Source organism: Bactrocera oleae, chromosome 5 (assembly GCF_042242935.1).
Source record: "Bactrocera oleae isolate idBacOlea1 chromosome 5, idBacOlea1, whole genome shotgun sequence".
Taxonomy (NCBI): domain Eukaryota; kingdom Metazoa; phylum Arthropoda; class Insecta; order Diptera; family Tephritidae; genus Bactrocera; species Bactrocera oleae.
The window spans coordinates 49,580,838-49,607,161 of NC_091539.1; the positions used below are offsets into that span (position 1 = coordinate 49,580,838).

General features: G+C 34.6%; 2 protein-coding genes across 6 annotated transcripts in view; one reads left to right on the forward strand and one right to left on the reverse strand.

Moving 5' to 3' along the window:
- The window catches only part of LOC106618372 (dynein axonemal intermediate chain 4), a 95,752-nt gene that overhangs the window by 44,573 nt on the left and 24,855 nt on the right, over positions 1-26,324 (forward strand). The gene's annotated exons all lie outside the window — the stretch shown is intronic.
- LOC106618367 (integrin beta-PS) overlaps positions 12,689-26,324 on the reverse strand; it is a 47,030-nt gene continuing 33,394 nt past the window's right edge. Inside the window, exons 1-8 of one of the 3 annotated variants that reach the window (XM_036365811.2) lie at positions 18,062-18,554; positions 15,411-15,639; positions 15,250-15,355; positions 15,008-15,178; positions 14,663-14,926; positions 13,708-14,444; positions 13,167-13,647; positions 12,689-12,887 (exon numbers count right to left, since the gene is read on the reverse strand). In XM_036365811.2, the coding sequence (XP_036221704.2) occupies positions 12,825-12,887; positions 13,167-13,647; positions 13,708-14,444; positions 14,663-14,926; positions 15,008-15,178; positions 15,250-15,355; positions 15,411-15,639; positions 18,062-18,416 (2,406 nt within the window). In that variant the 5' untranslated portion in view covers positions 18,417-18,554 and the 3' untranslated portion in view covers positions 12,689-12,824. Of the gene's footprint in view, positions 12,888-13,166; positions 13,648-13,707; positions 14,445-14,662; positions 14,927-15,007; positions 15,179-15,249; positions 15,356-15,410; positions 15,640-18,061; positions 18,555-23,772; positions 24,006-26,324 lie in introns of those variants that run through there. The other 2 variants (XM_070110630.1, XM_070110629.1) reach the window with 2 other exon arrangements.

Consider the following 26,324-nt stretch of genomic DNA (forward strand, 5'->3'; position numbering starts at 1 on the left):
AGTTTGTAACACCCAGAATGAAAAGGCAGGTATATTTATTAGGGTGGGTCAAAAAAAAGTAGTTTATGTTCGCTTCGTACTCTGCTTTGCAATTTAAATTGCTGTTTTTAATTGTTTAGTTATTCAATTCAAAAGAAAAAAACAAATTCGTTAAGCGGAGAACCTTCCCGTTTGAATTAAGAGCTCATACTTGGAGAGCCCTTTTTGGAGGTGACTCTGAACCAATTTTTCAGAGTACGAAGCCAAAAAAAAGCAATTATTTTTTTGACCCACCCTAATATGCATACATAAATGATCAGTGTGACGAGCTGAGTCGATTTAGCCATCTCTATCTATCTATTCGCTTGTATATGGGAACCGGCGATATTGGGCCACTATAGCATATAAATGTCAAATTCATGTCCCTGTAGGGAAAACTTTTTCATTTGACAAGATATTTTCTTCTGAAAGAAACATTTTATTTCGAGTCACTACAAACAGTCAATATAAATTCTTTTATACTTAAATATATGTTTAATAAAGTTTGGGAGAATGAATTTGGATTGCTTTTTCCTTACTCACATAATTAGTTAGCCAAAGTTAGGCCATTTAGGTTTTAGGGCTCTAGACTGGTCTAACTTCGCAAGGTGGCCGACTGGCATGTGAGTGTAACAGTTACAAATTGAACTATTAAAAAACCACACTTATATTTGTAATAGCCTCATCAGACAATATCTAGCATATCATAAAATACATGTACAAACTTTTCGAAAAACTAATCAGCTCTTTGGTGACCGTTAACAATGAAAGTAGGAAACACCAAATATATATACTTATATATGAATATTAAGATCTCAAGTTGATATAGATATACTTGTATGTATATTTCAGTTCTTGCAATATTACCTTCTATTTTTGGAAGAGTATTTTCCTTTGACACTTTTATAGCCTATTTAGTACTCAGCATTCCTCTTTAGAATCGTTGTTTCTTAGAAAGCAATTATTTCGACCTTTCTTTTCTTTTGATACGCTGTATGCACCAGTAAGTCTTCATCTACGGTTGCAAAATAGCAATATTACCTGAATTGCAGTCTCTCCTAGCGAAGTACGGAACTAATTACGGGACTCAGTTCAAATGTAAGGAATCTTTTGAACGACTCGAACTGACTAGATTGCTTGTGCTAATGCGATCATAGCAAAGTGTAGTTTACTTTTATTTCGACTTCAAAGCTCGACAGTTTTCACTTTTTCATAAAAAAAAATGTATAAATATGTTAAGAAATCATATTTTATAAAATATTGCAAAATTCACGATAATGGGCGGCGCAGTATTATTATTATCATTTCTTAAACTGCATGGTACTTTACACGTTCCTTCCATCAGTTTTTCTACTATAATCGCCCCTTTTTCGCCAATAACACGCCGAATATATGTTAGCAACTGGTCAGTCGTATCTTATTTAACATCATAGACCATTGATTTGACTAAAGTTATTAAATGGTCAACATTTTATTGTGACACAAAAAGTTTGTTAGAAAAAAACGAAAGTTTCACCTTTTATATAGAGCAACACAACGTCGTCGAATTATTTGCCTCCAGCGTTCACCATACACGGAAATGTTAGCTTCGCCTACTCCTCCAATAATTCTTCCAATGTCTAACCGTATGAACCGTTACTTTCCAACCGAATTTAGTTTTATCATAATTATTGTATACAGAGTTTCTGCTATTATCGCGGTATTCTAATCTAAAGAAATGTTAAATCTGACTTCTCCAACTGCCCTCGTCTGTTTGTGTAAGAGTGAATGGTGTTTGCCCGCCTTGTACCCATGTGGTTGTTATCAATTTGCAAAGTGCTGCTAGAATAAAAAAGGGAAACACAATAACAAACAAATATTCGAAAAACATACACAGCAATTTAGTAAATGCAGCTATGCATTGTTTTACGACCCATTGCAATTTCCAAACAATGCATAATTAAATTTGCAATTTTTTCCGTACAACTTGGTTTCGGGAAAATAAAGTGAGTTTTTCAGTTCACAAATATGCATATTAGAAATTTTACAGACTATGCTCAATGTACTGGGCTCGTATGTAATTCAAAAAGTCATGAAGTCATTTTTTAAAACGTAGTAGTTTTTGTTCCTTCGTAATAAGTAATAAATGTTTGCCTGGGCGTCCCTTTAACCAAGCTTTTGTTTTAATTGTGTCGTAATTCTATGTCATCCTAAATGTAGGCAAAGTTATTTAAGCCATATAACCCACAGTGTGGCTTACGTTGGTCAAAGCATATAATTGAAGAACGCTCTCTGACTGTTAAGATGGGACCCGTCTTTGTAGAAGTCGCGTGAGATTAACCAACGAAAGCATTCTCTAATCACATTCCTTCGTATTTTGATTTGTCGGTACATTTTTTACAAGTTTTAAATATCGTAGAATCATTAATATTTCAATATTTCGGTTGTAGTTTATTTGACATTATTTAATGGCGTCAATATTTATTGAGAATTATGATGGTTAATTTGTTCGTTTTTTATTTTGTAAACCTTTATAAATTGTTTCTGAAGAGAACAATCGTAAACTAACGAAAAACATCTCGAAAGTTTACTTAGGAAGAAGTTGTTCATTCTTGTGGATATACATAGAATATTACTGATTTCCTAAAATAAAATAAAAAATTAGGCATAAAACCTTGACTGATTTCTACAGGTAATGTAATACATAAGTGAGAAGCCAACTCAACAGAAAGAAATGAATGGCATAGCTACCATTTATACCCATAATTCATATCTATAATTTCTATAATTCCACATTTAATTACAACTTTTAAATGAAAACTTTTGCAAAAATTAAGTTTCAGATATTCAACTTTCTGCAAAGAAATCTCTTGCATACATTTAATTTTCTTCGCAGCTTCAAATGAAATCACAATCAATACAACTTATTCTGACTTATTTTCTACTTAGCTTAACAAGTTGGCAAGTTTTTAATAAAGTTGAAAGGACTCGTGTAAAAGATTTTTTTTGCTACCGTGTTTCTTCGAAAGCATCAACCAGTATTTTTCTTAGGATTTAAGCGTGTGCTTTCATCATATTTGCTAACAACAAACGCAACAAATCACATTAAATTTTCACGCTTTTGTAGGCTTTCGAAGGTTATCAGCGCCAGGAAAAAAAGCTAAAAAGAAGTTAAATAAATAAAATAACTTAATCTCAAAGTTCCCTCGGCACTGGAGTTAAACCCCTGCTACTATTTGAAACTACCACCCCATTACTCCCCTATTATTTTGCCCGTTACCCGCATTTCCTTGCAAGGATAAGTACATACCCGAAAGCATATGTATATCCACAATGCTCATATGTTTGCTTTTATTTGTACACATACATATTTACTGATGTGGCTGAAATAAAAATCATATGTTGGTATTTGTGAAAACTTTTTGATCTCTTAAAAACTCGACTTGCGGAAATAAAAAGAAAATGGGTTGTATATTTTTATTTTTGCCTTTTTAACCCTTTCATGGGCTGGTTGTTTACTTGAAGACACGCGAAAGTTGCGAAATGAAATTAGCTTTTACGTGCTCTCCGCCACCATCACAACCTTCCCGATTGCCTCAACTGTTCATATCTCTGTTCATTCTTATGCTTGAGAAAAAGTTTAAGCAAGATTTTCCACTTGCATTGTAGACGCTGCCTCTACGAGTATTTTTACCTTCCAACGCTCCACTTTGCTCTTAATGTTTTAATCAGCTTTGAAATTTTCGAATTCTGAATTTACAAAGCTTAGTTTGCTTTGTACAGCAATGTCTGAATCGTTGGTGTCACATTTGAGAGGTACAATATTCATTTGAGTTCCATTAAACTTTATTGTCTAAACAATATGTGACGGTTTACACTAAAATCATCGATGACTGCCTGCAAATACTATATGCGAAAAAGGTTTTACGGTTATTTAAAAGTGTTGATGGAGCCAGATATCTATATTTGACTCTGTCATACTTGCTTTTATTAAACTAGGTTATATGCTAAAGTAGCGCTGTGGAGCCACTACGTTATTGTAGCACTATGTACAATATTATTATGTATAAGTATATGTATATATTTGTAATAATTTTTTAACTCAGTGAAATCGGCGTCCAAAACTTTGAACATGTTTTCCTCGAGATGCTGCTTTCGAAGTCGATGAGGAAAATTTCTCTGAAACGGCTGGAAAGATCGACTTAAACATTCAGACGACCTTCTCAGATATATTTATCAAGTAAAAAGCAATTTTTGATAATAATTTCGATTTTTTAAGCTACTCTGAAGTGTAAATTGTAAAAAACGACTTTTTTTAATATAATTTTAAGCAGACCAATCTTTCTCACCGCTAGACGCCTTTTTTCAGAAGTCTTCGGCTAGATAGGCCTAATGCAATTACTCTGACTATGATGATCACGGGAAGACGTTTTTGTTATGTTTCGGATATGAATGAGAATGGTCTCTTTTACCCTTAATATTTTCAACATCCTTATGCTTAACTCTTCACACAAGTCTCTAATATTTAATTTACTATATCTATTCAAGAATGTTAGTTTAAAAATTTATATATTTGTATTTTATGTTGAGTTTGGTGGTGATTGGCAAAAATTTCTTTTCGAATTTTATTTTCCAAATCCAGCAGACAGATTTCAAGCCAAGCAAGTCACATTCCCCTTTAATATATTTACTATAAAAAAAAATATGTTTATGTATTTATATAATTTGTGCATACAATTTAAAAATTTCTTAAGTCATTTAACTGCAAATTGTACAAATATTTGCACACTTCAGAAACGCAAGTGCAATACACTTCAACGAATCTTACACTTAAATGCTGCCACAACAGCAACAACACTTACCATTACAAAAATCAAATTTTCCGCACTAACAGTAAATTTATGAAAGCAAAGATTTTATGAAAATCTGCCACAGAACTTGCAATGCATCAGCAGCCGACTGCAGTCAGCGCCAGCAAAGCAAATGCGTTGAGCGTTGAAGCGTGTTGTTGATTCAAGAAATTATGCCACTCCATCAATAGCCAGGCAGCTAAAACTAAAAGTGTAAGTGCATCAACGAACGGGGCTGGGAATGAGTATAGAAAATGAATAACTTAGTTGTGATTTAGTGTTTCTGACTATTTGAATGAGCTTTGCTGAGTGTGCAGTGAAGTGTTGAAAGTTTGCCCTGAACTTTATGACTGCAAGGCAATTGCAACAGATTAAGCCATTTGAATACCATATTTTCTTAACACATACTACTCTTACTTAGTTATGAACAAGTCAAATGAAGTCTAAATGCTATTTTGTACTGTTAAAATTTTATAGATGGATTTCATTTTGTATTTGGAAAAGCTAAATCTTTTAGAATATACAAACAAAAAAAATTAAAAGAAACCATCTAATATATATAAATGTTATTTTTATTTAAGATATTTCGAAAGTGATTCTAGTTTCTCACCTTTCAAAACTCGCATTTTATTCAAAGTAGGATGTTTTTTTAGACATGTGGGTTACAAGTAGAAATAAAACGCATATTAATTAATACAAGTAATATGGCCAAGAATTTAGCTTTATTATAAAGCGGTGTTAAATCGCACAATCTTGGAGTCAACTATACAAAAAAATGCACCAATCAAAAGTGTCCTTCAATAAATTGATTTTTTCATTAGCTGTGTTGTTGGAATCAAAGTTCTTCCACATCAACATCCTCCAACTTAGATCCAAAAAAGTCATTAATCATGACTCTATAGCTTTACCTATTGACTGTTATATTAGGTCAAGTAAAAGGTTCGTTCGGTTTTTTATTGATTTTTCAAAAGATGATAACTTTGTGTACATTTGTCCAATTTAAGTCAAATACGCGCCGTTTTGTTCGTAAACCGTAACCCCCCGCTGAACTAATTTTCTTTGTCTGGTATAATTTTTCGATGAAATTAAGCGCTTACGCCATTTTTGAGAGCAGTAAATTTCCTACAAAACTATGAGTTTTCCGATTTATAATGAGATTTATACTGCATTATACTTGCAACATGTTGCTACAGAGTATAATAGTGTTGTTCACCTAAGCGTTGTTTGTAACACGTAAAAATAATAGAGTTAGATATAGGGTTATATAAATATAAATAATTAGGTTGTCGAACCGAATAGAATTCCGGGTGGCAGTTTGTCCGTCCGTCTGTCTATCTGTAAATTGAGTAAAAATTAAAATAATGAAACTTGGTGCATGTGTTCCTTGGCAAAAAAGTGAGGACGAGTTCGTAGATGGGCGTAATTGGGCCACAGCCACGCCCACAAAATGTAATTAATCGAAAACATATAAAATGGCATAACTAAGCACTAAATTAAGATATAAAAATATGAGCACCTATGAACTAAAGGGGCGCTCTCTAATAAGTTTAATATACATATCTTCTAAACCTCTACCAAATTCACTTAGAACAAATTGTTTAAGAACCCCTACTGACAGTATGAAAATGGATGAAATCGGATTATAACCCTGCTTTCTCACCATATAACGGTTTTGTTAAAAACTACTTAAAGCGCGATAAATCAATAAGTAAATGCTCCAGACACATAAAATTTCACACCCAAGATGATACAAAAGAGCTTTATGGAAGCCGGGGTCAAAAGTGGACGATAGGTGTGGCACCGCCCACATTTAGGTGAAAACCCATATCACGGAACCTGCTCGACCGATTTCAACCAAACTCGGTAGGTTGCATTATTATGATTTATGATCTATTTCAGTGCTAACATGTGCGAAATCGGACTAAAACCACGCCCACTTCCCATATAACACAATTTAAAATTCTATCTGATTCTTTCACTTTCCAGTACACAAATCAAGTATAAAATGTTCGGTTATACCCGAACTTAACCTTGCCTTACTTGTTTTCCATAAAGTTATAAAATTCATAAGAAAAAAATAATGCCTTAAAAAAATCAAACTTCAACCGTTAATATCATTTAAACGGTTGGGTTTACGAAAAAATCGTATAAGTAAATATGAACTTATTTTTTAGAGTACCAAGCAAAAAAAAATTCGTTTTTGAACCCGCCCTATAAAAAATGTTCCCCAGGTCTATCAATAGCTATTCTGTGATGTTGGGGGGTCTGTGCTGAGTACGACACGTCATAACCTCCAGTAAACCGTTCGATATATTAATTGGTTTACCACAACATTACTTAGTCCAACTTTCTCATAAATACTATCGGAACTATGTTTTCTTTTATATGACTAAGATAGGTCGTCAGAAATCATTTGGATTGAACATGCAATAGTTTATTTTATTTTGTTTAATGCTTTGTCCTGTTTTAGAATATATATAATTTTTATACCCTGAACACGGTATATTACTTTTGGTAGATCCCATTAAGTATACAGTGACTAAGCTATTGTATATGTAAAATTCGATTTTTCTTCCAATTGTGATCAGTGAAATATTTTCATAATGGCGCCTTACGAATCTATTTGTAATATACTTGTATTTATCTTCTCAAGTGGCTTTTTACTATATTAATGCAATTGGATACTGTGTCTACTCTACTGTGATTGGAAGTCATGCATGAAATTGGATTTAGTCTCTTAAATACTCAAAAACCTTTTTCCGAAATCAACATAAATAGTAATTTTTTCTACAATACTTACGAGGATCCTGTTCTTGTTCTTTATAATGACCAAGTTTTTGACAAAAACGGTTTTTTGTAGCTGCTGTTATTCCTAGTTGTGCTGCTTTCATATTTAATGTGTACGATATGCCCTCTATAATACTTAAACCATTACATCTATACACTTTTGTTGATTATGTTTTGCAAATGCGCTTAATGCTAATTTTATTTTCCTGCCATTCGTAACTCTTCTGTGTACATATGTATGTATAAAACTCATTATAGGTTTTAGACTTGCATGTGTTACATTTGAGCGCAAAGGAAGAGTAACATATGCAAAGTGGCTTTACAGGAAGCGGAAATGTGCCTACAAGTTTCAACTGACAGACAACTTTATACATATGAATATTGCACTGTCAAAAATTTCATACATACATACGTAGCCAAACATTCCTTGCAGGAATATAGTAGCTCACACCTATTTACTTTTTATTATAATAATTAAAACAAAAACATATATGTTCCATCATCCTCACAGCAACTAGAAATCGTTTCTGGCTTTCGAAGGTTCAATGGGTTATTTCCATTGGCAAGTCAGAAAAAACCACATTTTTGGGCTGTTTTTAAGAAGGTTCTTTTTTAATAAAAAAAATAAACAGGAACAAGTAAGGAAGGGCTAAGTTCGGGTGTACCGGACATTTTATAATCTTCCAACGCGCAAGTATACCTCAAAGGCACTATTTGTGTAAAGTTTTATCCGAATATATTCATTGGTGCTTGATTTATATACTGGGAAGTGAAAGAAATAGAAGGAATTTCAAATTGTGCTATATGGGAAGTAGGCGTGGTTGTAGTCCGATTCCGCACATTTTCACAATGTGACATAAAGTCGTCAGGATTATGTTATACACAAAATTTGGTTGAACTTGGTCGAGTAGGTGTCACGCTCATCGTCGAATTTTGAAACCGGCTCCTATAAAGCTCTCTAGTATCATCCTGGGTGTAAACTTTAATATCTCTGGAGCATTTGGTTATTGCTTTGTCGCGCGAATTTGGTTATTTTAGCTCGATTGGTTTAGGAGATATGTAGGTATATTAAACCAATTAGAAAGCGGTTCCACGCCAATTTTTTTTTTAATTTTTAGTTTATTATTGGAATTGGTGTGGCAGTGGTCCTATTACGCCCATTTATGAACATGTCCTTTTGTTTGTTTGTCAAGGAGCACGTGTTCCAAATTTTATTATATCTTTTTTTAGTCAAGTTATGACCTGCACAAACGGACGGACGGACAGACAGTCACTCACTCGGGTTTCAACTCGTCTCGTCATCCTGATTATTTATATATACACATATAACTTTATATCTAACTCGATTATATTTATGTGGTACAAACAACTGTTAGGTGAACATTATACTATGTATCAGCTGTTGCAAGAGTATAGAAAAAATCGAAGAATTTAGTTTATTTAAGTAAGTGCAATTTCCAACAAGGACTACACAAACTCACTCTTATATAAGTATACGGACATGTGTAAATGGCTCGTATGAACCCATCACAAATTGTTCTTGCATTTATTGCAGCTAATTAGTTACTTCCTCTCTATTTGTCTCTTTGTTTATTTACTCAACATATTTGTTAGTTTGTTTATTTGTACTTTAGACAAAGCTAAGGAAGTTTGCTATTGTGCGTTAAAAATAAATTAAAACTGCTTTTGTTGTTGTCAAAAAAGTGTTAAAGCAGTTTTGTCCATAAATTAGACAATTTACCCTCTGACCCTTGTCCAAAGTTGTGAAATTTTGCAACGTCCCACAATGGAATTTGACTTTCAAGTTCAAAGCAGGAGGAAATGTAGGAAGACACTTCGAATTCACCAGCAGGAATTTCGAGATATTTTTTGAACGAGTTGTTCAACAAGTCATCCACGACGACATTCGTTACAATTCACTGTCACGTCGTTTAAACGTATTTCTTTAATCAAATCTTTAAATTGAACAACAAACTTCAATACAAGATCACAAGTGATCGTAAAGCTCCATTTTGATCTCAGAACAGACTTGTCATATATGGAAGATTACTTGTTAGCTTGTTAAGATTCCCAGACACCATAATAAGGGGTTTGAGTGTTTACTTATACTTAATTGTTTTTCAATATAAAAATGTACACCAAAGAAATGAGGAGTGATTTTGTTTGAATCTCCAACACGTTCCCCATATAACACAAACCAAAATTTCGCTGTTAATTATAATTATGTAATTATCAGGTTCTAAATATTATGCCTTTCTGAAGAAAGCTGTCGAGTTGATTATGTAGACCCGACAACGTGGAAACGTGGCGATTTAGTCGTGTGTGGCTATCTGTCGGTACGTCTGCCTCCATATTCTTGTACACGATCTAGTCTCTCACTCTTTTAGATATCGATCTGGGATAAGGGAAGGGTATTACAGCTTCGGTGCAACTGAAGTTAACGCTTTTCTTTTTGTTTTCATTCAAGTTTTGAGAAAATTTAATAATTTAAAATTTTTATCACTTACATAATTCAACTTTCTATCTTTATCGATCCCAACATTTTTGTAATGATTGTCTTTGAGAATTGTTGAAGCCTTCCAATAGCACATTAAGAATCTTAATCCTTCGATCGATGTGAAAATATTGTTTACAGTTAAACAAAATCAACATTATATAATCAAAAAAGTATATTATTTTGAGAGATTCATAGTTCATTTGTAAGCACCAAGAATCCAACTCAAATAAAAATATGGTAGTGACAAGTAATTTAAAGTCACGCGATGATGACTAGCCACATGACCACTACATCGAAATTAGCATAAATAATAAAAACGTACTGCTCGACCACAAACCCCGCCTACATACCGTAATCGCAAAACTCACGCGAAGCTGATGGCCGATAATAAGCAAAACACTTTCGAACTCTCACTACCAGTGACTACGTGCCGCCAGGTAATTATAGCTTATTATGGCGGAAGGAGAAACGCCAATCAGTTGAAATTGATGGGAAAATTTTATGACAGCAGTTAACAAAATATCAGGAATTATCTCTCTTCCGTTGGAATTTTAAGTGAAAGTGTATGAATAAATAACTAAGCAAGGGAGGAGTTGCTACAAGGCCTGTGGTGAGATATTAAATAATTGACTAGAATAAATGTGCGGTAATTTAGTAGGTTTGAAAGTTCCACATACATTCAAAATAGTGAAGCAAGTCTTTTTATTGACTGTCATGTAAGCAGGTTAGGGCGCACAAATTACTTTATTAGTAAGCATGCCTATTTGTACACCATACTTTTGAAGTGGCTATCTACCTTCTCATTCTCGTTGTCCGCATTCAATATAGGACAGGAATATTTACAGTATTGTGTAATACAACTGCAACTGAAAATTAATCTGCTGGTTTTTGTTCACATCTGTCAAAATCCAAATGTATTGAATTCATAATTTTTTAATGTATAACAATGTAACGAAAAAATTGAATATTGTAAGAACCAAAAAGATTGACTTGTCCATTCATTGGTCATAATGATCTTCCAACTTTTCGTTACAGATTTGTCATTTTCCTTAAGGCAGATGTTAATCTTGGCTATTACTTCTTCATTCTCTCGAAATTTCTTTCTAGCGAACAATAACTTAAGGTTTTAGAACAGAACAAAAAAATCGTGGGGGTTAACTACGGTGAATACAGTGGATTCGAAAACAATTTAAAATGGTGTATTTGCAATTCTTATTGAAAAAGCTTTTTCTTCTTTCTGAATGGAGCCCGTTTTACCGGATATTTCAAATTTTCAACAACGTGATATAAATATAATAATCTCGCTGTTGGTGGTATTTTTCTTTTCGATGATATTCGATGAATATTGGATGACTGTTCTGCCTTTTCATGTTTTAGATTCGGTTCAGTCTATTCGTATGACTGTCTCGATAGCTTCAATTCGTTGTTCTTTTTGGTCGATTCTAAGATCGCTCCACATTCATAAATATATATAATATTATATAATATATATGAAATATGTCATGCATAAAGAGTATCCAATTTTTCATTCAACCAAACTTCAGGGTCATATAAAATCATTCAGCACCTTTTGGTAGTCCACAGTCTTCATTTGTTTGGAAATAATATGATTTGCATATAATGTTGCCATTTTTTAAGGCGCTAACATGACTGCTCACATAAAAAAGTCTTTCACGTCTGATTAAGGAGAATCCACACAATTCCAATAAAAATTTTTGTCGTTGAAAGATTGTTTCACATACTTCCAAATCGTGTTTGTAGTCAATATCGTGTTGACACGGCAAAGCATTTCTTTTCTGAGCTTTTTGGTATCCAACATATTGTTTAAAATTTTTACTATAAAGAACTCCAAAGTATAATGGAACTTGCACGACAAGAATTAGACTTAATGTATTGTACACGATCAGTGGCGAAAAGGTTAAATCTGGTCAAATTACTGAACTATCCCATTTTCCACTTAAGAATACTTTTGTCGAGTAAACAATTTGAAGATTAGTCAAAAACAGAAATTAATCCATCCGCATACTTTTCTAAAGTTTTTCATCGGTACTTCGAGGATAATAGGAGCTGAGGCCTGTGAAATTTCAAATTGCATTCAGTCACTTTTTTCAATGCCGTTAAATAAACCGGAATGGTATTTTATATTTTATAAATTTTGAAAAACTCTTATAGACAAGAAACTTTTTCCAATTAATACATTAAACAATATACATTCCGTTTTTTTTTTTTTGCAATGTTAACAATAAAGAATTCATTTGCTTATATTTTGCACATGACTGTATATAAATGCAGACATACGTACATACAGACATATATGCATGAGAACAGCCCAGTTGTGGTCATTGCACAATTATTCAATAAATGTTCGTTGATTACCAGTATCAACACCTGGAAAATCAATTTCGTTTGTCGGAAATTGAATGTTCAGAAATATTTTTGTCCCTTTTATATTTGAATCGAACAGGTGACAGCCTGTTTATATTGAACCAGTTGAGTGAAACACAATCGTTGACAGTTGTAAAAATATTTAATTAAATTATTTGTGTTTGGTAATTAAATTATTTTTATAAATATTTTCTATATGAAAAACATATATGAGTTGACATTTTTTTTTTTATAATCAAAAATTTATTAATGATAGAAATGGATGACTTAACTATACAAACATTTTTATACATTTTTTAATTAATTCACTATGTTGAATATGTCGGATTTTTAAAAGTTGACGTCGCTTGTTTGTACAGCGGGTTACCATCCTAAAATTAAAAATTACAATAATTTTAATAATTATATTAAAAGAATATTAACAAAAAGAAGTTTAATAGAGTCAGTCAAATAACAGTTTTTTCAATATCAATATCAAAATCAATTTCAATATCAATATCAATATCAATATTAAAATCAATTTCAATATCAATATCAATACTAATGTCAATATCAATATCAATGGCAGCCTTGACTGATATCAATCAATATAACCGTCAATATCTTTCTCAAGGTAAAAAATCACAAGACTTTTCTCTATTACATCTTACCGAATTCCATTGCGCCCGCATTTGTTCCTTCTCAAATCGTTGAAATTCACGATTATCCTGTATGGTCGTAATAAGTTTCCATAAAAGCAGCGTGGCTAGGCCAATGAACAAAATAGAACCTGCCACACTGATTAAAATCTTAAACATGGCAACCTTTGCCCTACATTCGCGTTCCTTTTGTGCTTGTACTTCGTAAATACCGTTATTTTCTTTGAACGTAAATGCAAATTTACAATTATCATCATCATAAATTTCACAATTCTTTTCGCCAAGAACTAATTCGGATTTCTCCAAAACTTTATCCACTGGAGTCGTTTTCACTTTCGTACAGTTGGCAGCACAAACATTAGCTTCTTTGAATTTACCCATCTTATACATTTGACATTGTACGCAATCTTTCAACTTCGAACAGAGGCTTGAGCATGTCGGACATGTCTCACAGTATTGACCCGAGTAGCGTCCTTGTGCAGTAGTTTGACATCTACAAATATTGTAAATACAAATAGTGATAGCTCTACAACTAAATTATAATTACGCTTACTTGCAAGCGCCACATTCGCATTTCCCTTTACCGGAGCATAGTTTATCATCGCCCTTTTTCCGACACTTATCAGTTGATACCTCACATTCGCAGGCTTTGCCTTGCCAGCCTTCATTACAAACACATTGCCCGCATTCGCATTTTCCATGGCCGGGACCAGAGCAAAGTCGCTGTTCATGCCGCTCACAGGAGAAATTGTCACACTGACAGTATTTACCCGATATGACCTCTTCTTCATTGCTACGCTTGTCACATTGGCATTGACCACACGAGCACATACCACGTCCGCTACAATCGATCATTGTTGTGTTGTCATGACAGTTGTGACTGCTGTCATTACTCTCTTGCATATCGGTATTCGAACACTGGCACTGAGCACCCACAAATTTATCTTCGCACTGACAAACTCCACATACCAGACTGCCTTGTGAGGAGCAATATTGGCTTTTGGTTATCACTTCGGCATCACACTCGCAACCGCAAAGCATTTTCAGATCAATGATCAAACTCTCATTTATACCGACCGGATAGATTTGTATAATTTGCCGCCAATCGCGTGGGTTTTTTGGACAGGAAGTCAAACGGATAAATATTTTAAATTCCACTGCATCGCCGACGTGTAAGCCATCACATTTTGAAGTAGGTACTTTGGGGCCACCACTGCGACAAGCGGAATAATAAGTGATCTTCACATCTCCGGTGGCATTGTCACGCATTTCGATGGAGGATGAGATTTGCTTAGAAAAAGAACATTAAAACTAACAAATGAAACACTTTATACACTTTTTGATAATAATCGTGATTCATAGTAAATATAAAACCAATTTCAAAGTTAACACTAACCAAATCTGGTTGGAAATATCTTCAGAATAATGTTAATGTCCGATCAATATTCACGTCGCACTTTCTGATCATTTCAGTCAAAATTTTCATCCCTACAATTCATTTAGCTCACCTGATATTGTTCGCCTATAAGTTTTACCACATTCGAAGATTTTCCCGCCAAGTTTGCATATGAAGAACCCTCAATATGTTCCGAAAGATTTTTATATGTGTTTAGTACTTTATCCGTGACAGCAAATATGACATTAATCGAATTCTCTTTGACGGTATGTATTACTTGTCCAATACTTGGATAATCTAATTGTTCCGCATGCGTATAGTTGCCTTCTTTGTCCAAGTGACATTTTCCATCATTGGGTTGAATCAAACCGGCAAGCTGAAAAAGAATATAAGCAAATTAAAGCATTGATATCTGTATTATGTAAGACAACTGGCATAATCACTACTTAGTACTCACCTTACCATCGCCCGCTGTGTGAAAATTTGCATCAGTTGAGAAAACTAATAGACGTCTCGCTTTTTCACGCCAACCGATCTCCTTGCGACACACGATCGCCTGCATCATGGCTTCTAGGCCACCTTCGGGCGAATCATAGTTACCAGTAATTTTTGAGTTTTTCACTTTAGACTAAGATATAGAAAATTTTAAATTCAAATTAATTCATAATGTACAGTTTTTTTTCCAACCACAGCACTCACTGAAAATTGAAAGGTGTCCGTGCTCAGTGGCATAATATTTCGATAACTGAGACAGTCGTTATTTTGGCACATGCTTTTTTTTCGGTTAGTAGATAAATACGAATTCCTATATAATTAATTACATTAATTACTGATTCACTTGAAATGTTATGCGTACTCACTGATTACTAATATTGTCGGTAAAAGGCATTATAACTTTGTCGGTAAACGAACCAAAGCCCAAGCGAAAATCGCTGGTTAAATTTCGCATAGTCTCTGCTAGAGTATCACCCAATGCGGATAGAGTATCTCTATCATCTTTCATTGATTCGGACAAGTCCATAAGATAGTACAGATCGACAGGATAATCGAGTGCGCGCGCATATTTCATTTTTATTATTTCCACATCATCTGAAAAACCTGTCAATTATTGAGAATATATTACGTATATATGTGTATGTATTGTACATAAACGATATTCCTTTATCTGATAAATATTGTATTTATTTTAAAATCATATTGTGTAACGAAAAAATATATAAGCTTTAGAATTTGGTCGAAATTCTCGTATACACTTTTCATTCTTTACCATTTGACCAAATTTGAACCGTAGTGACCAAAACAAAAATGTTCATGTAATTTTATACAAATCTTTATTATCGCTTTCAAAATACGCCAATTATTAATCCAATTTTCATCGGCTGGGTTGGCCTTCACTGACTTCAGCGAATTTTGGTTTTTTTCACTAGATTGTTGGATAGTTTCGATAACATACTTATAAACCCACGTCTCGTAACCGTCTCTGCTAATACGGTTGTACGTACGCACTGTTTCTTTAACTTCTTCGATGATATCGTCATTAACAGAGGTGAATGGACGACTCACATGAGGCATTTATTTATTTTGTAATAAACACTTATCTTGTGATAAGGTAGACTTGTTAAAATACTTTTGCGACATTTTCAACAATTCTCTAGTCGTGAATTCTCTAGTGAATTCTCTAGTCGTGAATTCACTTCACAAAATTTCAAGCAAGCTCGTAGTTAATTTGGTTTTATAATAAAAATCGTCAGCCAATCCTTTCCGTCCTAAAGAAACTGCCAAACACCCACGAATTGACTTATGAATCTCAAACTTCACACGAACATAAAAAAGTCGTTGCAATAACGTTTGCAAGTAGAGGAAGTTTCCTGCCGATGTTCTTTTCCAAAACAGCACCAACCATTAAAGACTACGCTTCTTGATATATAAAAGGTTTATGTTACGATTTGAAGTATTAAATCGAAGCACGAATGAGGCTGCATTTTAGCGAGCTTAGTATAATGAGGACTACCGTCGTTCCTACAATAATCAGGTGTACGTAACTGGTACGGAACACAAAAACTCTGAAAACTGTTTCAGAAATGTTTTATGGCGATATAATGAAGGAATATTGTGAAAAGCAGCTTTACAGCAGGAAATAAAGATTCAGAATGAGCAGAAATCGGGATGAAAAATGAGGAGAAGAGCTTGAGATGATGGATGACATGAAGAATATTCTCAAATTATACGATATGATTTTTATATTCACCAAGGATTGTGCGACTTATACTAATTGCATTAAGGATGAAAAAGGTTCTGTGGAAACTTACTTTCGCTATTGATTTCTTCAATCTGATCAATAGAGACAGCCTATATACTTAGAAATCAATGATGCCAAATACCACATCAAAAACTGAGGATTATGCTACATTAACTGATCTAGAAAAAACTCGACAAAACTGCGGTATTAATGGATTATCCGCGGAAGTAACCAAATACGGCAGTAACGAGCTGATAAAGTTTTTGAAATAACTGAAACAACCCTGACGGTTGGCTTTTACTTTCTGATCTATCTAATAACCAAGTATACTTGCTGACGAACGGGGAACTGTGAACAAATTATTAAACACTTTTCATATACCTTAAGCAAACAAGTTCTGGCTTACGCTTATTACATCATCGAACTAAATGATAAAAACCGAACCGAATTTGAGATTCTTTGCTCAAAATATGTTTCTTCGAACTATGGAGATAACGAATTAAATTTATATTCTTTGTGTATATGCTGTATATGAGGCAAAAGAGTGAGTGATGGCAATTTTCAAAGCAAAGATTTTAAAGTTATTAAAGCAACGTGTTAAACATATCGTGAATATTCTAAAAATTCATAAAAACCAGCAAGGAGTATATGATTCTGAGCAGTATAAGAAGATTCAGTAATGTTAGAAGATTGCTATAAATAGTACAATGCCTTCGATGGCAACTGTGTTGAATAATAATATTGAAAATTGCCACAAAAAAAATGATGGACGAGCTCCAGACCGCATGGAGGGCGCCGAAAGCTTAATTAGTAATTTTTTTACGGTTGGTGATGTCTTACTTTGATTCTCTGTTTGCAGATATCTGGTACTAACTTTATAACGATGTGAACATACCATAGTTAGTTTAGTATATTAAAAATAAGCGTGTCTATGCGGGCTTAGGACCTATCGTTAGGATGGATGGAGAACCATCCGCACTGATGTATTCAAGTCGATATCAGCTGCTGGTAGTTGAAAATGAATCTGGCTCACTTTTTTGAACTCTGCTGCATAGGAGTTTTTAACGACACTAATTTTAAAGTAATCGCTAACGGTAATCATTGTTTAGATAAATTATTATTAATAACACTTTCATGAATTTCGACTATCTTTCTTGGAATTAGCGCCAAGCATATAACAAAAATATTCCTCTAATCTATTTCTATATAAAATAGATGTATATTTTTAATTTTCACTCTCACTTCATTTAATAAAAAAAAATCTAGACTTACTGGGTCTTAATTCCAGTTTGACGTACTGTGGCGTCAGCTGTATAATTTCACGATCTTCAAGCAATTTTCTTCTCTTACCGCCACTCGTTAGAGGTCGCTTGATTACTTTGGTAATATTCCTGACTGGATGCTCAGTCAATGTACAAGTTGTATTCGAATCGCTTTGAAAGCATCGATCCTCCGCAAAGTTCGGCACCTTACACCAGATACATTTGGCCGTTTGTATGCACTCCTGACAGGTATCTTTGTTTTTACACGGATTCTTTTTATCCACTTCAGTGGCATTCTCCGCCGCAACCGCGCTTAACACAAGTATTACTAACAAAAATTGACTGTAGCGCCTATGGCTTGACATTGCGCTGTTGTATTATATGCCCCTCTTGGTTTTTTTTTTTACTGTAGTTTATAATTTATAATTAGAGAAATTTATTACAGTTTATTTCTTGATCGTTCTAAAGCCATAGCAGGCTGCAAAGCAACTGATTTGTAAAGAAAGTGGTTTCAGAAATTCTGATTTTGAATCTCCAAACCCACATGTATGTATATGATTCATTTGCAGTTTTTGCGGTTACAATATTTATTTCAATCATTAATTAAAATTCTAACTAAAATACTCTTGATATATTTATACAAGCATAAGCCTATACATTCACACAGTTATATGCACAGTTGAGCCACGCTGGAGACGAACTGCTGATAAGCTTCATGGAATTCTGAAAGCTATTTTTGCGTTATAATTTCAAGACTCATAATTGAGCTAAACGGTAATCATACAAAATATTTATCACAATCAACAAAAGACTTATTAAATACAAATTTTTTTGTTTACATTAGTTTTATGCTACTGTACATGCTCTGTATATATATACCTATATATACCGTTCTATAGGTGCAGGGGAAAAAACGTGATAATATGAAAAATGGATTAACGTCATCAAAAGATTTTTATAAGAAATTCATATGTATATATATATATAACGGTATATATATAATATATATATATATAACGGTATGTATATATATGTATAGAACGGTATATTATACAAAATATTATACATATTATTCTTAATATTTTTGGATTATAATTTTATTTATCTGACTCCCGTGTCTAACTTCGTCATAGCGCTGTAAACCTGGTTTTTAACTGGTGGTGGGTGTTGATACTATTACATTTCAGTTTATTTGTTGAACATTTATTTTGCGTTACCGGATTGCTATTCAATTGTTCGCTCCGAGTGATTCACTTAGATACCATCTAATCAAATTTGACACGGACTGACAAGAAAAATTTACAATTTGACGTATTTTAATATTATATATGATAATATATTAATAATGTGTATTATTGCCTGCAAAATAGGCTGTTAAGCCAACGTTTAATAAAATTTTCCCGGTTTTTTCGGTTTCGGCTCATTTTTGGATCGCCATTCGATAGATTGTAGGGTCCTCAGCTACGTAATCAAGCATATCTCTAGAAACCTCTACACGAATCTAGCATTGACACGCTTCATACCGAAAACAATAACCAAAATGTGTTGATTCGATAAATACAAAATGTTGAGATCCCCTGCTACGGCGCCTTTCATGCACTGATTCTTTATTTCTTTCAAACGGCGCTACATGCCATATCGTCAACCAAAGATATCAATTTTGGTGAGCGCATTATCTCGAGTTGTGGGTCTATGGCGTTGCCTCCAAGATCGTGCGTTTTAGCACCGCTGGAATATTTTTTGTGGGGTTATGTGAAGTCGTTTGGCTACGCAGATAAGACCGAGACGATTGACGAAAGAGAATATTCAGCGCGCAATTGCTGTGAAAAGTGGTCGAAAATTGCGGCTATCATAGATTTAAATTTTTTAATCCAAAATGTTTGGGATTTAAACTTGGAAATATTATTTATTGTTTTGAATGAACGCGAAAAAATATTAATTCTAAAACAACTTCTTTTTTTTTTGATTCTTAATTATATGCTTGAGCAAAAAAATTTTATTTTCTATTTAAAAATTTAAAATATATTTTTAATCCGGTTTTTGGGATGAAACCTTTGTTTTTAATCCGGTATGCGCGATTATTTTTTTCAATCCCTTTTTAGGGATTACAAAATATAAAAAAAAAATTATTTTCAAAGGTTAATTCAATCATTTTTTTAATGTATTATTTGCAACTTGGAAGGAACTACAAAAAAGCTTTTCCGTTGAATATAAACCCGTTACGTTTTTCGATTTAGTTGTACGTATATTTTCTATAAGAAATATACCTGTGAATTTATTTTTTTTTTGGGATTCATTTGAAAGGGTTTAAACACTTTTAAGTAGTTTGTAATTTATATATGGTATACTCTACGTAATGTCTTGACCAAGAGCCAGTATACCAATAAATTTCTTCCTAAAATAGTTTCGCAGCACTTTGATTACTAACCACTGACAGACGATGTAAAAACATTTGTATACTTGAGTTTATACTCACAACACATGTATGTATATGTATGTATGGTATGCATGTTTATTGCGCGAAATGCATTGCATAGTGTAAAATGCCCGTATAAATCGCTAGCTCGCTCGCTGTATTGTTGCTGATTAGACGCTTTCGTTGCCACGCTACATGCCACAAACGAATTCTTGTGCTAAATAAAAACTAAAAAAGTTTAAAATCGTTAAAGTGCTTCTCGATGCAGACAGACAAGAGGCGTGGCATCAAATGCATACCAACCGCTACGCGTTTGTACAAATTCTATTCTGCTTCTCACCTCCCTTCTTTTATCCTTCCCACGCCAACTGCTAGGGGCGGAAACGTTTTGTAATAAAACTGCCATGCAACATGCAAGCTTAAACACTTTTTTTCCTGCTCCGCTTCAAAGGCGACCTCATCTTTCTAAACTTCAATGAATTTTTTTCTTTTACACACAGTTATAATCTACATACATGCACCACTGTATGTTTGCTCGAAATTTAAGTAGCAGCAAGTAGCACATGCCAAGCTGTTGTGGCTGCTGCTATTGCACCATAGCCAACGTTCACGTGGCCCTTATCAACCTGCAGTCACTCGTGCCAATCCGCCAGTCACTGGCAGTCAGTTGAGGTTCAGCGCTTAACTGTAAGTACTTCCGACTTTAAAAGCACGTCACATCCGGTTTGACTCTTCAGCCGTGAAGCGTGTGATTCACTTTGAGAGTAGAACTGCGAGTGAAAGGCGCCTCAAAGAGTTTATGTAGTGTCTCTGAAGATCGGTTATTCCGTAGCGCCGCCGTCGATGTACTCGTATAACAGGTGGCGGCATAAGATACTGCTACATATTTGCTTATCATATACGAGTATGCTGTTGTGGCGTATGTTTATGCGGGAGAGGGTTAAAAGTGTTTGAGTGAACGGTTATGTTCGGGCTTTAGTTTTTAAAATAATATATTGTAAATTGCTTTGTGGAAACTGTATGTATTTAATTAATATTTTTTTATTCATAATTAGACAGTAATTCTTGTCTAATGTTACATTATTTCGCCCGATATGTTGCCTATTTGTTCAGTTGCGCTGGAAATGCGATTTTATTAGTTGAAAAGAATTTTCTTGAAATTAATATCGTACAAAATATACTTCTTTACCATATTTTTTTTAGTATTTATTGTCTTTTTTTGCGAAGATATCTACTGCTCCCAATTGTAATAAAAGGAAATTAGTACATGAATATATTATAAATAGATATGAATTCAGGCACGATATACTAGTATGATCAATGCATAGTTCAAATTGATAATATTATATGTTGTCTGTAGCGATTGATATTAACAGTTTTACCAGGTTTTAGAAGCTCATGACATACCACACCCTTCTGATCCCACCAAACACAGAGCATTGCCTTCTTACCGAAACGATCTGTTTTTGCAGACGATGTTGATGGTTGTGCCGGATTAACCTATAATTTTCTCCATTTAGGATTCTTAAAATAAATTCATTTTTTATCGCCAATGATAATTTGATGCAAAAATGATTTTCTTTCGTATTATTGAAGCAAACTTTCACAAGTGTTTTTTCGGTTTTCCATTTGTCTGTTATTCAATTCATGTATCACCCATTTTCCACACTTTTGGATCCTTCCCATAGCTTTCAAACGGTCTGAAATTGTTATTCTCCATGGTGCTCTGATATACGACATCGCAAGGTTATCATCTCATTAGTCCAACAAGGTGTGACAATAGGGCTTGCCCTCCTTGCTGCAAAAGTACTGGAAAGATGCTATCCGCCCCTGGTGACTTATATTTCGAGAAGGAAGCCAGTGCCCACCTAATTGAGTCTGCAGTGAATAAATTCCTTGTAGCTGTCCAATCCAAGCGATTGCCTTAGAAAGTAAGAGTGCCAATGCCCTTTCCTTTGCTCTGGACGTATATGTCCCATCAGATATTTTTATGGCTAATATTGTGTCAATCTTGCCTCTAGCCAGAACCTTGTGCAGTCTGGCTACCCCTGGAGCTGAGGAGACGTTTTAACAGAATTTCCTTAAGCTATTGCTTTTAGCAGACCTAATTTCTTTATTATAAGTTATTAGGTGCCGCTTGTATTCCTCCCAGTTACCAGTTTGGCTTTATTAAAAAGCCTACGAAATAATTTTCTGAGCACTGAGAGTTTACTGAACTACCATAGACAGCCGCAATGGTACGCGTCTATTATGAACTTGTCTTTCGCTTCCTAGTTTAAGCGACGTAACATCGCTCCCTACCTACCTCAGGGAGCTTATTTTTCCTGCAGTAATCTGTCAATTGGTGAATCGCTGTGTGGGGTGCTGTATAGTAAACACAATGGAATGAGCCGGTGTACCGGTCCTGCAGCGAAGTAAGTTCTTTAGACACTAAAACTCCGCCGGATAGTTGGGAGGCAGCCCCGCCATCCATATGCCTTTTAGGGCTACCATCGATGGGGATTTGTAGCGGATCGTTGTCCTATGATCGCCTATGGCTGATACCCTTTCTGTCTTTTCGAACTCGGAGGTTCTTGAGGCGTTATTTGACCGCTCTTTCGTTTCGCGGTCTGCCCTATTGCATCCAGTGGTGTAACCCTTTCGCTACCTCGGCTTTCTGACGGAGTTGCACGACTCTTCTGGATCAAGCTTTTGTGAATAGGCCCTGTGACGATTTTAGGTGTGGCCTTTGTGAATAGGCACTGCTACGTATGGCTTTTCTGAAGCGTCATACAGCCAACCGCCAATCCTAGCCCTAGAGGCGTCGAGCGCCCTAGTACTAAAAGCTATACCTAGAGCCGTCCCACTGCCTATTCACTATAGCTAGCCCCATAAGCGTCGCGCGCCCTAGTCCTAAAAACTATACCGAAATGCGTCGCGGGTCTATTCACAATCGCTAGACCTTCAGTCATCGCACAGCCTATTTACAAAAGTCGTACCTAGACCCGTCGCACTGCTTGTTCACAAAAGCCATACCTTAAACAGTCACGGGGCCTATTCACACAAGCTAGACCCAAAAGCGTCACACAGCCTATCCACGAAAGCTAGCTCTAGAGGCGTCGAGTCCTAAAATCTATACCTAAAACCATCACGGGGTCTATTCATAATAGCAATACCTAGAAGCTCTATATGTTATTGACGGTAATATAAAATGTGAAATATGTTTTTATAATATAATATTTGTGCAATTTATGTCTCAGTGTTTAGCAATTGAACACTGAATACACTTTCACAGACAAATAAGCTCTAGTAATATAAATACACACCTGAAAGTTGTCAGTTTAATCGAAACGCGACTAATTTCCCATAAAGATTAGAAAATGGCGAAGTCCTTGAGGTCATTTACAGCTTGAAAGAAGACTTCGAAGTTTATTTATTTCCGTCCAATGTTTGAGCAAAAGTTTGTACTCCATCAAAAACCAAAACAACAGTTGGAATTTGTTGGCTGTCCAAAGCATTTTACTTTGTTGGGGTGGCTTTTTGTTTGAACTGCTTTGTGGCAATGATGGAGTTGAGTTAGTGAGTATTTAGTTTAGCCTTGCGCAACTTGCGTGAAATATTTCTGTATCTGAAAAATATTGGGCAAAAATATTGGAAACTTGAATTCAAGACCTAAATAGTTAATGTCCCAACATAAGCCCCTAAATTGTCTGGTGTTATAACTTCCTAATATTATGGATGATTGTCATTCGCAGGGTGCTCAAAATATCCAAAACGGAAAAAATTTTCACTGTCGATTCCAAGTTTGACAATGTATAGTCCTCTACACACAGTCTACTGGTTTCAAATTACAACCGCAATATAATCAAGTGCTACCGGTCTAGTATCGTGGTAGCTAACAAAATTACCGCAAATGTGATTTCCGATTGTTTCCAGAATTAAAGTAAAAAATCTGTGCAATAGTGTGCATACTATTTTTCGCTCGCATAAAGTTCCGCCTTACTCTTGTTAATTCAACCACTATTTTAGTTAAGTCGCTTTCAGTTCACGTTGGAGTTTGCAACTCATTTCGTTTTCAAATTCCGCCGAGAGCGAAGACTGATGCCGCGATGCAATTAAAGTCTAAAAATAGTAATGGAAAAAGGAAAACGAAAAATTACACAACACTACAAGACACAAAACCATGGACTTGGCGCAAGTATTTGCAAAGGCATAATATATTTGGAAGATGGAAGATGGCAAGGATCGTTGAGCGACTTAAAGAGTTTGTAAGTTCAAAGGTGAAAATTAGACGCATTTTGTGCGGTACACCGTCGCGAAAATTACGCCCGACAGCGTTGATGAAAAACAACATTGTTGTTTAAACGATTTTAATTGGTTTCCTGGAAGTAAATGCTGTCTTCTTAACTTAGTGGAAATCGCAATCACTTTTGAAATATTGCCAAAAGCTTTGTGGAAGTCTTTGATATTTAGATCTTGAACAACCCTTTGATTCGATAAGCATATGAATCGTGGAATATTTCTAGTCAACTCTGATCAATTTTTGTTTTCTAGTACTGATTTGTTTCTCTGCAATCGAAAAAATTTGCACAACCCAAGACACTTCCACAAAATATTCAATAAAGTACTTAAATCATATTTCAGTATTGACTAAGCCCCTTCTGTAATTGTCGTAATTCTCCCAATACTTCATTTCCTTAAAGACTTTGACTTATCCAATTCCTGACTAAAAGCGACGCAATTTCAGAAGGTAAGACAATATTCCATCTATCCAAACAGTGTGAAAATTAATCTGCACTATAGGGGTGCTTTCTGAACGAGCGATATGGTATATCTCCCTTTTTTACTAAAAAATATACATATGTATGTGATGAATGGTAAAAGTTACTAAATTTTTAGATAGCAAAGCAGTTATTGCTAACAACTATTTGACGTAGGTTCAAATTAAACAAATTTACGGGATAGGAAATTTTCACTGGTTTCCTGGTCTGAGAAAAGGTTCATCTCTGTTACTGACGATAACATTAAACAAATTAAGGAAAGATTGCTTAAAAATCGTCGTGTTGGCATCAGAGAGATAACAAAGGATCTCAACATCTCTTATGGATTGACTCGACACACTCTCGGTTAATGTTTTTGTTATAAAGCGTGTTAATGCTAGACTCGTACCAAAAGACGTAAATTTTTTGCAATAATGACGTCGAGTAAACGTCGCAAAACAGATGCTTGACAGTGTAACTGAGAACCCTATATTCATCAAACACATCATTACTGGTGTCGAGACATCGGTTTATGAATATGACGTCAATACTGTCTAATAATCCAGCTCTAAAAATGAGCCGAAAGCGAGAAAACCAATTCAAAGTCGGTGAAAAATCAAGGGGTGCACATCGTTCTCTTTAATTACCGTGATGTGGTTCACCATGATTTCGTTCCACTGGGTCAAACGGTCAATGAGTAATACTAGTTGGCCATTTTGAGGCTTCTTGGAACGCACCATGAGTTTATTGAAACCATTAAACTTCATTTGCAGAAGGCACTAAGGGTCATCCCAGCTGAGACCTATAACAAGTGTATTGTATGAGAACCCATTTTAAAGGCAATAATAAAGATTTGTATAAAAATACTAGAAAAAAGGATCGATAAGTTCTTTAATGATTTGCGTTGTCAAGAAGGTAAACTCAAGTTTCCAGCAAAACATGATAATATTTAATTTGCTCCTTAATATTGTGCGGGTTTACACCAAAGAAATCTTTTACCTGCTAAATTAGTATTTCAAAAGCGTAAGTAAATTGAAAAAGAAACAACATTTCTCACCTGCTTTCACCTGTGCACCTAACATTCATAATAATGGCCGAAGCAAAGGCCAGAGCAGACG